Here is a 13,854-nt window from a genome sequence, read left to right on the forward strand (position 1 = left end):
AGGAATTATGTTTTTTTTTTATTTACTTAAACAAATTATTCAAAACTGTCACACAACAGCCGTTTTTTATTTTATTTTTTATCATGTAGTATATACATAACTATCATATCATACGTAAAAAAATAACAAAAAACTAACGTGATTACTATATAATTATTTTAGTGTTTTTTTCAATCTGAATGTGTCGGAATGACTTTATTAAAATAAAATAAAATTTTAATTAGACTCTAAACTCTATAGAAGTTTTACCCAAAAAATGTACCCCAATTTTCCATAACATAATATCTAGAGTTTATGTGAACTTTAAATATATCAATTTTAGAATAAAAATGAATAGGAAAAAAATAAAATAAAATAAAAGAAAAGTGCATGAATATTAGTAGACATGGGGACAAGTGCATAGTATCATAATGTCCTTGTACAGTTTGTCCTTATTATAAACCTAATATTATTATCACATCATCTTCAAAAAAAAATTTTTTAAACACAATAAATAAATCTTTTCAAAAATAAAAAACAATAATTAATTAATTAATTAATTATTACCCCCTCATCATTATATATATAAAATCTCTGTCCTCCAAGTCCTAAAATCAAATCAATTTCAAAGCCTAAAGATCAAACTCATTTCCTCCCTATTTCCTTTGCATTTTGGCTGCTCTGTATCTCTGTCTTCCTTATGCTCTGTTTCTCCATTCCCCCCAAAAAAGAGAACAATTGCAACCTTAACCAGAAATGTATGCAGATACTGGATTACTGTTTCCCTATTTGCAGAATTTCTCTCAAGATATTCAGCAACTTGAAGAATACTGTAGATACCAGAAGACCAATGCTTCTTTGGTATTTTAATTCTCTTTCATCTTCTGTATACCTGTTCTCTCTTTGTTGAGTTCTTGATCTGCAATTATTTTATGAGTTTTAGGTTTTCATGATTTGAAGAGCTTCAATTTTGTGTTGTTTGTTTGTTTTTTGAGAAAAAATGAAGTAGAGAAAGTGTGAATTTCGATTTAATTTTAGATTCCTTAGGGTTTCCATGTTATTATGCAATTCTCTGATGAACAAACGGTATGATTTACTTGATTTCCTCCTTTTTCATTCCCAACATTTCGTGAGAAACCCAAATAGTTCTAAAATAGAAAGTATAGATGCTCTATTTGACATTATTGGATCTGGAACAGAGAATAAATAACAAGTGTAAAATGATAAATGATTGCCCTGTCTCAAGGTCCGTGTTCTTTCAGCTTTCTTCTATTACTTTCAATTGAGTGATGTGAACAAGTTTTTGGGGGTTTTTTTTTAACCCACTCATTTCAGTGACTCATAGACTGATAAAAGAGGAAAAAGTTCATGTTTATTTGTTTGGGCGTATAAAGAAGAAGAAAGGAGTTGGGAAAGCTATTCAAATAGAGTATTCTCCACTTATGTTAGTTGGGATCTCCACTTCTTCTTCTTTCTCGTTTTAGTAGGGCACCTAAATTTAGGAGAAGGAAATAAAAATAAAATTACCATTAAAGAGTTGCTGAAAATATGTGGTTTCATTGGAAGTGGATAACTTTTTTGGAATGAAATTTATCCTCTTTGAGCCTTTGTAGATCTTGATTTAGCCAACTTAAAGAGAACTTTATTTCATATAAAGAGCTTGTTGCATTTTCTTCCATCACTTTGCTACTTTTCTAAAAACTGAAAGAGTTGCTGAAAATCTGTGGTTTACTGTTTGTGTAGCTGTTTGATTTTCTTTTCAAAATAGCTTAAAGGAGTTGTTTCTTAATCCTAACCGAACACTTTATATCTACTGTTTGGAATACGGCTACAAAAAGGAAAACTAAACGGGATTCTGTATCTTAGAAGTTGAAAGAATGTAAAGTCTAAACGATTCTTGGTTCAAGATCTTGGGGATGATGCAATTTATGCATATGTTTGTTACTGCATTTCTTGAAATGAGACCGTGCTTCGATGCAAGTTACGTTATAGTTCACTGTTATTGCTCTAACAATTGTCTTAGGGCCGGTTTGGTTTAGTTGTTTACTGCTGCTCATAGCTGCTAATACTAACTAAAGACTTATATCTACTGTTTGGGTAAAACAACAAAAAAGAGCTATAAAAAGCTACAAAAGGAGAAACATATGGACGCATAGTTTTTATTTTTGCTCCAAATCTTTCTGCTTGCTAACCCGCCTTAGTATAGCTTTGCGTTGCATTGATATTTTCTTGAATTACGACGTGTGGTCATTGTTGACAGCCAAGCTCGGCCTGATTCGTCAATGTTTACTTTATGCTAACTTTCTCATCACCTGTTGTTTTTTTGGTTTGTTCTTGTTTAATATAGAGCAACATGATTCCAACCTCTATGCTATCAGAATATGACCTTGGAGGTGAAGGGGATCTATTTAAAGCTCCAGAACCAATCATGGAAGAGCCACTTGCGGACGTTGATCCTATGACAGCCGCCATTTCAATGATCTCGTGTGGGGACGATGTAATGTCCTCGCAAGGACTAAAGGCGGCGGATATCGAATCCATTCAAACTGAGCAGCTTCTTAGTGAGGTTTTCTACGAGTGCAAGAAGGACCTCATGAAACAGGCAAACATAGAAACTCCACTCTCCGAGATTCTCGACATCAAGATGCCTGTCATGACGACTGATGGAATCCAATTTGAAGAGAACAAATTCCTTCCTGATGTATCATTACTGAAAAGTGTCAGTGCAGACTGCTTACGCTCGATGGAATGTATCCATGGGCCTTCAGTGACGTCAAATTTTCTCGATTTTTCTGGAATGGATCTCGGAACTGTTTATGGGATGAGACGAGCATATAGTGAGGGAGATATAAAGGTCAGGGTAAATTAATTTCTGTTGCTTTATTGATTATTTCGACTTCATTTCTTCGGTTTTTAACTTCGTTGAGAACTTAGTTCGGGCTGGAAGCATATAAACTTGTGAAAGATTCATGCTTTGGCTGCTCATTGTGTTCTCTGCATATTTTCATTTCCAAATAACTTTAAAAGTGATTGTATTGAGTCTGCTGCCATGATATTCATACGCCACGAATGCATATCCATTTCTTGTAAGATAACTATTTGTTACTTTATTTTTATTTTTTCGTCTATTACTTTCATCATTTGTCTAGCATAAACCACCAGAATCCAGATCTAGTCGCAATTGAACACCGAGCATGAATTCGCTTTGTGATGAGGTCTACGGACTGAGAATTGCTTAGAGTCATCATGTGGCCAAATTACGCGAGATGGCGCTGGTTCATTGACAATCGGTTTTTATGACAGACTCTTGCTGACTGCAATATGAATCTCATTCAATCTCCCTGCGACCGACCATTAGTTATCAGTAGCTGCTTTGCTGAACAACGGAGGGAACAACTTTCCCGATACAGGAATAAGAAGACAAAGCGCAATTTTGGCAGGAAAATTAAGGTAAACCTTTCATTTTTCCTCAACTCAACAAAACTTAGTTTCCGAAAGCTTTCATTTTCACATAAATGATGTTCGTTCGTTACAGTACGCTTGCAGGAAAGCACTCGCAGACAGTCAGCCAAGGATCCGTGGAAGGTTTGCAAAGACGGACGAGTCCGATGTTTCGAAAAGGCAATAGCTTCTAACTAAGGAGGAAGAGAAGACATAGGATGATATAGTTAAGCCTGGTGCAGAAATGAAAGATATCAGCAACGGCGAGGCGTGGAAAATAGATATGATGAGAAGCAAAACGAACGATGTTAAATAAACCAGAACATCCCCAACTCCTGTAAAGTAGTTGATCTAGTTTTCCCTATAATAACTTCCAATGTCTGGCTGAAGTAGCCATGTAGAGATGTACATAGGGTTATTGTTGAATAAAGAGAGAGAGGGAGAGGGATAAGAAAGCATAAAAAGCTGTACTTGTGTTCATATGTGTGTATTATCAGAAGGCAATGCTTTTAGTGAGACATTATCTTTCATAGTTGCACCATAGTATGCTGAAATCGAATATGTTTACGTATCGGTAGATTACCGTTTTAAGTATCCCACACCGACTAATTAGAAACGCAGTATGATTGAGAGCTGATTGGATGGCAAACTACGCAGGGAGTTTGAGTTTAGGTCTTCACGAGTGTGATGCGCCTCCTGTAGGCATACAGGATATTCTTTTTTCTTATTTTTGTGGGTCTGGGCTTTCCAGAATGATCCGTCCTTAAGGGTCAGTCTGTTTTTGGTGTTTTTTTAGGGTTAGCCCCTCCATTGTAACTAAAAAAAGAAACGCAGTATGATCTTCTTTTTAGAGTGTCTGTTGGTATGGGTTAAGCTAAGTTTCACAACCAATATCAGAGCCTCTTACTTGGTTAAATATTGGACATTCGATGTTAGGCCATTTGTGGATATGGTTGTAAATGGGCAAGGATGGGAAATGATTTCTCCATGCTGTCCCCAAATGTTTTGGGGAACCTCTATCCTCCGTGTATAAATCGGAAAAATATTTTTTCTCATCCTCGCTCCATTGAACTGTCTGTGGGGATTGGATTCTCAGCGGGGATTTTATCTTTTTATTTTAACTATTAATTGAAAATTAAATTTATGTAAAATAAAACATCATATTAATAAAAGAATACTATAATAATTCAACATTATGATCAAATATAAATAATATCATAAATTTTTTACTACTAAAAGAAATATATATATATAATTTTATTAATAATTTAATTTCGGAGATTTCAAAAAAATATGGGAATTGAATCCTCGTGGGGCGGGAATGATATTCCCTATCTCTGTTCTCGTTCTAATTTAGTGTTCCCCTTCAACTTGCATAAAATGTTCAGTTAGCTCCCTTAACTTGCGCAAAATGTAATCAATTGATCACTCGGTTACAAAAAAGTAAGTTAAATGCTGAAGATGTATTGCACGCGTCTAAAAAAAAAGTAAAACGACCAAGATCGGGGTATGTGATTTTAATATTAGAGAACATAAGTTTTATAGTTGAGCAAGTAATAATATCATTTTTAAATCTATTTTTGAATTATGTAATAACATTCTAAGATGCGTGAATACATCTTTCATATTTAACTTACTTTTTTTTTTTTGCAATCGAGTGATCAATTGATTATATTTAATGCAAATTCAGGAAGCTAACTGAACATTTTATATAAATTGAGGGGGCTATCAGACATTTTAAAAGTTCAGAGGGTCAATCAAACGTTTTGAAAAAGTTCAGAGAGGAAATGATGTATTAAGCCTATTTAAACAGTTGGGCACTTTGTTTTCGTATTTCAGTAATTGGGTGAATATTGAAGTGGGTTGTATTGAGGGGCGTCAGTGACAATGACTTCTTATTTTGGGCCAATGGGTTGGGTTAGGAGACACAGACTATAGAAAAATTTAGAGAAAATTATACAAAAATTCAGATTTGAAAAATTATTTACATTAATAATTTTGAATTATATCAGATTAGTAAATTCAGTATTTTTAATATATTTTAAGGATTAGAATTTATAAATTAGGTGTTATGATATATTTTCTGGAGTTTACAATTTATGAATTGGGTCTAGAATTTTTAAATTAGGGTGTAAAATCATATTTTATTTGTAATATATAGAAAATAATGACATATTAAGAATTAAGTTTGATAATATGATTTAGTTATAATTTTATAGTTAATTATGATATTCATGTATTTGACCCGAGACTATACTAATGGTTAGGGGTGTTCAAACTTGGGTTGGGTGGGTTATGTTGGGCTTTTCTGACCCATGAGGAGCCCAATTAGGGTTAGGCCTATGCTTTAACCCTAGGAGTATATAAGGGTAAGTTTAAGAGTGTTTTTTAGACCTAATTTTTCGGCCACCACAAAAGAAAGGAGAAAGTGAAAGTCCATTCTTCTTCCATTTCGCCCAGCCACACGAAATTGCCCATAGCCGGAGATTGAACCGTTGGATCGTCGTGAAATTTGGACAGGAGCTTCCTAACACCTGTTCGCTTGTTTTCACCGGAGCGATCGTCGTTCGGAGGCTTGAAAGACCAGTTCGTACCAGGGGCAGATTGTAGGCAGATTTGTAACTTCTTTGAGGTTCTTCCTTTTCTTTTGTGTTGTGATTGATTCCATACTTCTTGAGGGAAAATTCCAAGATTGTATGTTGATTGTATATGCCTCTAGTGTTATCTAGAGATGAACTTGTGTATTGCCCATTATTATTTGATATAGTGGAAGGTTTACGCGGACTACGGTCCCCGTGGTTTTTACTCCTTGCATTGAGGGGGGTTTCCACGTAAAAATCGTGCTTGTTCTTTGTGTTTGTGTGGCTGTCATTTAACTACTATTGTTGCTTCATTGTGTTTGGTTGTTGCTCCACTAATTAGTTTCCTCATAGATTCATTCAAGCCGGGAAAGGATTAATAACGAAGGTTAATTCCGCATTATTGTTGTTAGCGTTGTTGGTCCGTTTTTCCCATCAGATTGGTATCAGAGCTTGGCTATTGTTGTTATTGGATTTGTTTGAATGATGGAGGCTAATACAAGTAGAATGGTGAATTTAAATGGTTCAAATTACCATGTCTGGAAAGGGAAAATGGAGGACCTTCTTTATGTGAAGGATTATTATCTGCCAGTGTTCAGTAAAGATAGGCCTGAGGGTAAGTCAGAGTCTGAGTGGACTATTTTGCATCGTCAAGTCTGTGGTTATATCAGACAATGGGTGGATGATAATGTTTTGAATCATATTAGTGGAGAAGAAAATGCACAGGAGTTGTGGAACAAGCTCGAGCAGTTGTATGCTCGAAAGACAGGGAATAACAAGTTGTTCTTGATAAAGCAGATGATGAATTTGAAGTACCGAGATGGGGCTCCTTTGTCAGATCACTTGAATGCCTTTCATGGAATCATAAATCAGCTTTCTGGAATGGGGATCAAGTTTAAAGAGGAGGTACAGGCTTTATGGCTCCTTGGTACATTACCGGACTCTTGGGAGACGTTTAGAACATCATTGTCTAACCCTGCACCAGATGGGATTATTTCCATGGAATTGGCTAAGGGAAACATGTTGAATGAAGAGATCAGAAGAAAGTCACAAGGTTCCTCTTCACAGTCAGATGTCTTAGTCACAGAGAGGCAGGGGAGAAGTCAGAGCAGAGGTCCGAGTAACAGAGGGAAACATCGCAGCAGTTCCAAGGGTAAGTTTGCCAATGTTGAGTGCTACCATTGTGGAAAGAAATGGCATACCAAAAGGTACTGCAGACAGCTGAAGAAAGACAACAAGAAGGGTGCTGAAAACAATCAGAAGAAAGATGACAGTGGTAAAGAGAAAGCTGAGGTAAATGCTACTACTGATAATTTCCTGATTTGTGGTGATTGTGATGTTATTAATGTTGCCTATGATGATTCGAGTTGGGTTGTTGATAGTGGTGTTGCATGTCATGTTACATCACGTAGAGATTTTTACTCATCCTACACACCAGGTGATCATGGTGATGTTCATATGGGTAATAATGGAAAATCAAAGGTTCTTGGTATTGGAGAAGTCTGTTTGAAGTTTGACACTGGAATGGAGGTGGTTTTACACAATGTGAAACATGTTCCAGATATGAGAATGAATTTGATTTCTACAGTCTTGCTTGATGATGATGGTTACCACAACAGCTTTGGTAATGGTCAATGGAAGCTCACTCGAGGTTCTTTAGTTGTGGCAAGAGGAAGTAAGCACTCTAAGTTGTACATGGCACTTCCAAAGATCTCCAAGAGCATTGTTAATGCGGTGGAGAATTATGACGTGGTTGACTTGTGGCATAAAAGACTTGTCCATATGAGTGAAAAGGGCATGTCTATTTTGTCAAAGAAGAAGAATCTATCTGGGTTGGAGAATATACAATTGAAGAAATGTTCTGACTGCTTGGCTGGTAAACAGACCAGAGTTTCATTTAAGAGTCATCCTCCTCACAGGAAGGAGAAGATACTTGATCTGGTTCATTCCGATGTGTGTGGTCCTATGTCAACTAGGACAATTGGTGGTTCTCTCTATTTTGTTACATTCATCGATGATTATTCAAGGAAGATGTGGGTGTACACCTTGAAGACAAAAGATCAAGTGTTAGATGCTTTCAAGCAGTTTCAAGCATTAGTTGAGAGACAGACTGGGAAGAAGCTCAAGTGTATCCGTTCAGATAATGGACGTGAGTATATAGGCCCCTTTGATGCTTATTGTAGAGAGCAGGGTATTCGGCACCAAAAGACTCCTCCAAAGACTCCACAGTTGAATGGCTTAGTAGAACGGACCAACAGGACTCTAGTTGAGAGAGTAAGATGCATTTTGTCTCATGCAGGGTTGCCTAGATCATTTTGGGGTGAAGCTTTGAGTACTGTGGTACATGTACTAAATCTTACACCTAGTGTTCCTTTGCAATTTGATGTTCCTGACAGGGTATGGAGTGGCAAAGATGTTTCTTATGATCATTTACGTGTCTTTGGATGCAAGGCTTTTGTGCATATTCCCAAAGATGAGAGATCTAAGCTTGATGTGAAGACTAGGCAGTGTGTGTTCATTGGCTATGGACAAGATGAGTTGGGTTACAAGTTGTATGGTCCAATTTAGAAGAAAATTATGAGAAGCCAAGATGTTATCTTTGTGGAAGATCAGACTTTGAAAGATGTTGAGAAGGCAGAGTCAGTTCCTCAACATATTGATGATCTTCTTGATAGGGTTGAGATAGCTCCTCAGCAGACAGATGGCCTTATTGACTTGGATCCAGTTCCTCCTCGACATGTTGATGTAGGAGATGGTGTTCAGAATGATGACCAACAGGGTATTGATGATGTTGATGCTCCACAACAGGAAGAGATGGATGAGATTATCCATGAGGAGTTACCAGTACCAGATGTTCCACCATTTGTTCCACTTAGGCGGTCTATCAGAGATCGTCATCCTTCCACCAAGTACCCTGCAGATGAGTATGTGTTATTGACTGATGGGGGAGAACCCGAGAGTTATGCAGAAGCTATGGAAGATGAGCACAAGAAAGAGTGGGTTGATGCCATGCAAGATGAGATGAAGTCCTTGTATGAGAATAATACTTTTGAGTTGGTGAAGTTGCCTAAGGGCAAGAGAGCTTTGAAGTACAGGTGGGTGTTCAGAAAGAAGCAAGAAGAGAACTCTTCACAGCCACGGTACAAAGCTAGATTGGTGGTCAAGGGATTCAGTCAAAAAAAAGGTATTGACTTTGATGAGATATTTTCTCCAGTTGTGAAAATGGCATCTATCAGAGTTGTTCTCGGTTTAGCAGCTAGTCTTGATTTGGAGGTTGAGCAGATGGATGTCAAGACTGCATTTCTCCATGGTGACTTAGATAAGGAGATTTACATGGAGCAGCCTGAAGGGTTTCAGGTGAAAGGAAAAGAGGGGTATGTGTGTAAACTTCAGAAAAGTCTATATGGTTTGAAGCAAGCACCAAGGCAATGGTATAGGAAGTTTGAGTCAGTTATGGGGGAGCAAGGCTACCAGAAGACTACTTCAGATCACTGTGTTTTTGTTCAAAGGTTTGGCCCTGATGACTTTGTTATTTTGTTGCTTTATGTTGATGACATGTTAATTGTTGGCAAGAATGCTGGAAGAATTGCCCAGTTGAAGAAAGAGTTGAGCAAGTCTTTTGCTATGAAAGACTTGGGGCCAGCAAAACAGATTCTTGGCATTAAGATTACCAGGGATAGAACTGCCAAGAAATTTCACATGTCACATGAGAAGTACATTGAAAAGGTGCTTTGCAGATTCAATATGGATAAAGCTAAAGTAGTTAGTTCTCCTCTTACTACCAACTTTAAGCTCACTGGAAAAGATTGCCGTTCTACGGAGAAAGAGAAGGAAGAGATGCATAGAGTTCCATATGCCTCAGCAGTAGGAAGTTTGATGTATGCTATGGTGTGTACACGGCCTGATACAGCTCATGCAGTAGGTGTTGTTAGCCGTTATATGTCAAATCCGGGTAGGAAGCATTGGGAAACAGTTAAGTGGATATTCAGATATCTACGGGGTACTTCTAAATTGGGTCTTACATTTGGAAATGGGAAGCCAGTGCTTGTTGGGTACACGGATTCTGATATGGCAGGAGATAAGGATAACCTGAGATCCACTTCTGGTTATTTGATGACTTTTGCAGGGGGAGCTGTGTCATGGCAATCAAGATTGCAGAAATGTGTTGCACTTTCTACAACAGAGGCAGAGTATATAGCAGCAACGGAAGCAGGTAAGGAGATTTTGTGGTTGAAAAGGTTTGTGCAAGAGCTTGGCTTTAAACAGCAGCGGTATGTGATTCTTTGCGATAGTCAAAGCGCGATTCATCTTGCTAGAAACTCTACTTACCATGCTCAAACAAAGCATATTGATGTGAGGTATCATTGGATTAGAGATGCTCTTGAAGAAAGGATGTTTGAACTTGACAAAGTTCATACCGATGATAATGGTTCCGATATGTTGACAAAGGCTTTAGCAAGGGAGAAGCTAAAGGTGTGTTGCTCTATCGCCGGGATGGCGGATTCCTCCTCTTAGTCAGAAAAGGGGGAGATTTGTTGGGCTTTTCTGACCCATGAGGAGCCCAATTAGGGTTAGGCCTATGCTTTAACCCTAGGAGTATATAAGGGTAAGTTTAAGAGTGTTTTTTAGACCTAATTTTTCGGCCACCACAAAAGAAAGGAGAAAGTGAAAGTCCATTCTTCTTTCATTTCGCCCAGCCACACTAAATTGCCCATAGCCGGAGATTGAACCGTTGGATCGTCGTGAAATTTGGACAGGAGCTTCCTAACACCTGTTCGCTTGTTTTCACTGGAGCGATCATCGTTCGGAGGCGTGGAAGACCAGTTCGTACCAGGGGCAGATTGTAGGCAGATTTGTAACTTCTTTGAGGTTCTTCCTTTTCTTTTGTGTTGTGATTGATTCCATACTTCTTGAGGGAAAATTCCAAGATTATATGTTGATTGTGTATGCCTCTAGTGTTATCTAGGGATGAACTTGTGTATTGCCCATTATTATTTGATATAGTGGAAGGTTTACGCGGACTACGGTCCCCGTGATTTTTACTCCTTGCATTGAGGGGGTTTTCCACGTAAAAATCGTGCTTGTTCTTTGTGTTTGTGTGGCTGCCATTTAACTACTATTGTTGCTTCATTGTGTTTGGTTGTTGCTCTACTAATTAGTTTCCTCATAGATTCATTCAAGTCGGGAAAGGATTAATAACGAAGGTTAATTCCGCATTATTGTTGTTACCGTTGTTGGTCCGTTTTTCCCATCAGGTTATAATTGAATTTTTACTCAACCCATATAAGGAAATTATTTCATGGGTTGGATGAGTTATGATGAATTATGTGGGTTGGAATAAATTTTTTTAGATGGGTTGGATGGGTTGGGTTATATGAGTTATAGTGAGTTAAAATTTGTTTTGTTTAGTATTTTTCTTCTATTTTTTTTATCTCAAATTGTGTAGGTTAAATACTAAAAAAGTTAAATTAACATTATGTGGTTTAAAATATATTTTTGTTCTTTTTATTTTTATCAAACCACAAATCTCAAATAATAAAAAATAATAATAAAATATAGGGATATAGATTAAATTTGACATCAACGTTTACATAAAAGTGTAGATTGGATTCTAATATATGAAATAATACATATTTATCTCTAACGATTCTAAGCGATATCAATTTTACTGGTACATTACTTAAAATTTGAACATCCTGGTTTCACTGTTATTTAAATGTTATATCGAACCTTCTAAACTTTAATTATGTTATGATATATAGTGCATTACAAACAAAACTACAAAAAACTTGTTAAAGTTTTAATAACTAAGTTTGTTACCTATAACCAAATTAAAGTTGACTTGAGCAGTTAAAGGCCTCAAGTAGAGAAAGAAACACATAAAAAAAGTTAAGAATTGAAAGTAATAAAAATATATAGTTTTTAGTTGCAACGTAATAGAAAGAGTCTCCTAGTTTTTTTTTTTTTCAAAACTCTCTTTTATTAAACCAACTTTATTCTATTATCCATTTAAAATTCTAAACACATTTTTTAATGGAGTACATGAATCGACAGAATCAGTGGACTCGCTGGATACACCACCGATTCGGGTGTCATGTCCGATTCAGGTATGATTTTTTCCGTTTTAGATTTATTTTATTATTTTTTTTCTCAATTCTCCGGTTTTACAATTTTCATTTTTTCAGTTTAAAAAATATCAAATTATAATAACCACATTTTTTTTAAATTTATATGAGATAAATAAAAAACAAAGTGAGAATATAGAGAATTATATGGGTTGAGTGAGTTAGACGGGTTATTAAGATGAGTTATAATAAACCATCAAATATAAGATCTATAACTCATTCAACTCATCTAACCTATTGTAACCCACTTAACACCACCTTCCATGGGTTGGATGGATTGAAATTTGGTGCGTTATAATAACCCAATCAATTTTGAACACCCCTGCTGATGGCCGGTCCTGAACACATAGCCCACATTTATTAGTTAACATTGTTGCTAATTAATTTTAGAAAATTAAACCTATTTCTTAATTATAAGTGTCTAAACAATAATGAAATGAAGAGGCACTAAATTGTTTGTTGATAACAAACTTCTAAGGATTAGTGTGCCAATAACAAAAAAACAGTACTAAATAGTAGACATCGGGTTATTTATTGAGGGTAAATTACACCAATTGCAATTCAGCTTTATTCATTTTCATATAGCCACTAAATTTTAAAATCTATATATTTATATAAAAGTTGAACTCTCGAAACCTCTCACCTCACATCTATATCATCAACTAAAAAATCATTTATAAGAGTATGTCACGTCATCTAAATATAGGATCCTATCTAGATAAAGTTTTACCTTGAGCGACTCAACAAGCTAGCTTCCTTCAATAGGTAGATTCATATAATCAATCACATCAACTATATAACTCCTAAGTTATTGGGTTACTAACCATATTAGTAACTAATATGTTTTAATACTAATCCCACCTATATTGCCTACCAGTTTCAAATAACATGAGCGACTCATCCAATTATTCTATGCCAGTTTAAGTCGTTAACCTATTATTCGTGAAAACGTTTTTCGTGATAATTCATGTGTTATCTAGGAGCCCGAGCTTGAGTGACTCAACAACCCAAAACCCCTAGATAAGCCGAGCTAAATTATAATAATATGGGGGCAACCGATTTATAATTTATTGATATTACATAGAATTATCAACACCGTATAGTGTCCCTGTGAGGCGTCGTTGTGTTCAGTCAGGGGCACTCCGATGCTAAAATCAGTAATGTTCTTGAGAATAAGTTGTAATCACAAACATGGTTTAGATAATGTATCCCCTTTTGACACCTTACTATTGGGGTATTTATATAGGTTTGAGTGATAATCGTAATAACCCACTTTTAATGCCTTTAATGAAGTGTAATACCTTTTTAATGCACTTTAACTCTGACTCTATCCTCTGAGCTTTTATTGCCTTTAAGGTATTATTAATGTTCATTTAATGATGGTAAGCCCGCCTTATATCAGCTTAGTGCCTTATCCTAGCGGATCGTCTTGTGAGACGGATCTCGTATCTTTCTACTTGGCGGATCTCAGGATGACCCAAGGTGCGCCACCATATTTCCAGCTGTACGCCATATATACTAAGGAAGCGGATCTCATCCTGTCATTTCTCCTTTTTGGTCCTTCTTTTGGGGAATATTCCCAGCCTGATCCTTCGTATTTCATGGCGGATGTTATCACTTATTTAATAACTTAACTTTTTTTAATAAGGGATTTATTAAAGTCTCATAATCTATTATTTGCGGTTATGGAAATATTATCTAAATTCATTCCATTGAGCGAGAAACAGAAT

At 36.3% G+C, this 13,854-nt stretch overlaps 1 protein-coding gene across 1 annotated transcript; it reads left to right on the top strand.

Moving 5' to 3' along the window:
• The first annotated feature begins 588 nt into the window (after positions 1 to 588).
• On the top strand, positions 589 to 3,952 carry LOC136223750 (uncharacterized). Its single transcript, XM_066011903.1, has 4 exons — positions 589 to 840; positions 2,327 to 2,833; positions 3,283 to 3,429; positions 3,515 to 3,952. The coding sequence occupies exons 1-4, from the start codon at positions 736 to 738 to the stop codon at positions 3,605 to 3,607; spliced, it is 852 nt and encodes a 283-aa protein (XP_065867975.1). The 5' UTR covers positions 589 to 735; the 3' UTR covers positions 3,608 to 3,952.
• The last annotated feature ends 9,902 nt before the right edge of the window (positions 3,953 to 13,854 follow it).

The sequence above is a fragment of the Euphorbia lathyris genome, chromosome 1, assembly GCF_963576675.1.
Source record: "Euphorbia lathyris chromosome 1, ddEupLath1.1, whole genome shotgun sequence".
In the NCBI taxonomy this organism is placed as follows: domain Eukaryota; kingdom Viridiplantae; phylum Streptophyta; class Magnoliopsida; order Malpighiales; family Euphorbiaceae; genus Euphorbia; species Euphorbia lathyris.

Excerpts from the sequence above, each read along its gene's own strand:
- LOC136223750 (XM_066011903.1), top strand. The coding sequence starts at position 736 with ATGTATGCAGATACTGGATTACTGTTTCCCTATTTGCAGAATTTCTCT. Across the intron at positions 841-2,326 it reads AGAAGACCAATGCTTCTTTG|AGCAACATGATTCCAACCTC; the intron begins GTATTTTAATTC and ends TGTTTAATATAG. Across the intron at positions 2,834-3,282 it reads ATAGTGAGGGAGATATAAAG|ACTCTTGCTGACTGCAATAT; the intron begins GTCAGGGTAAAT and ends TTTTTATGACAG.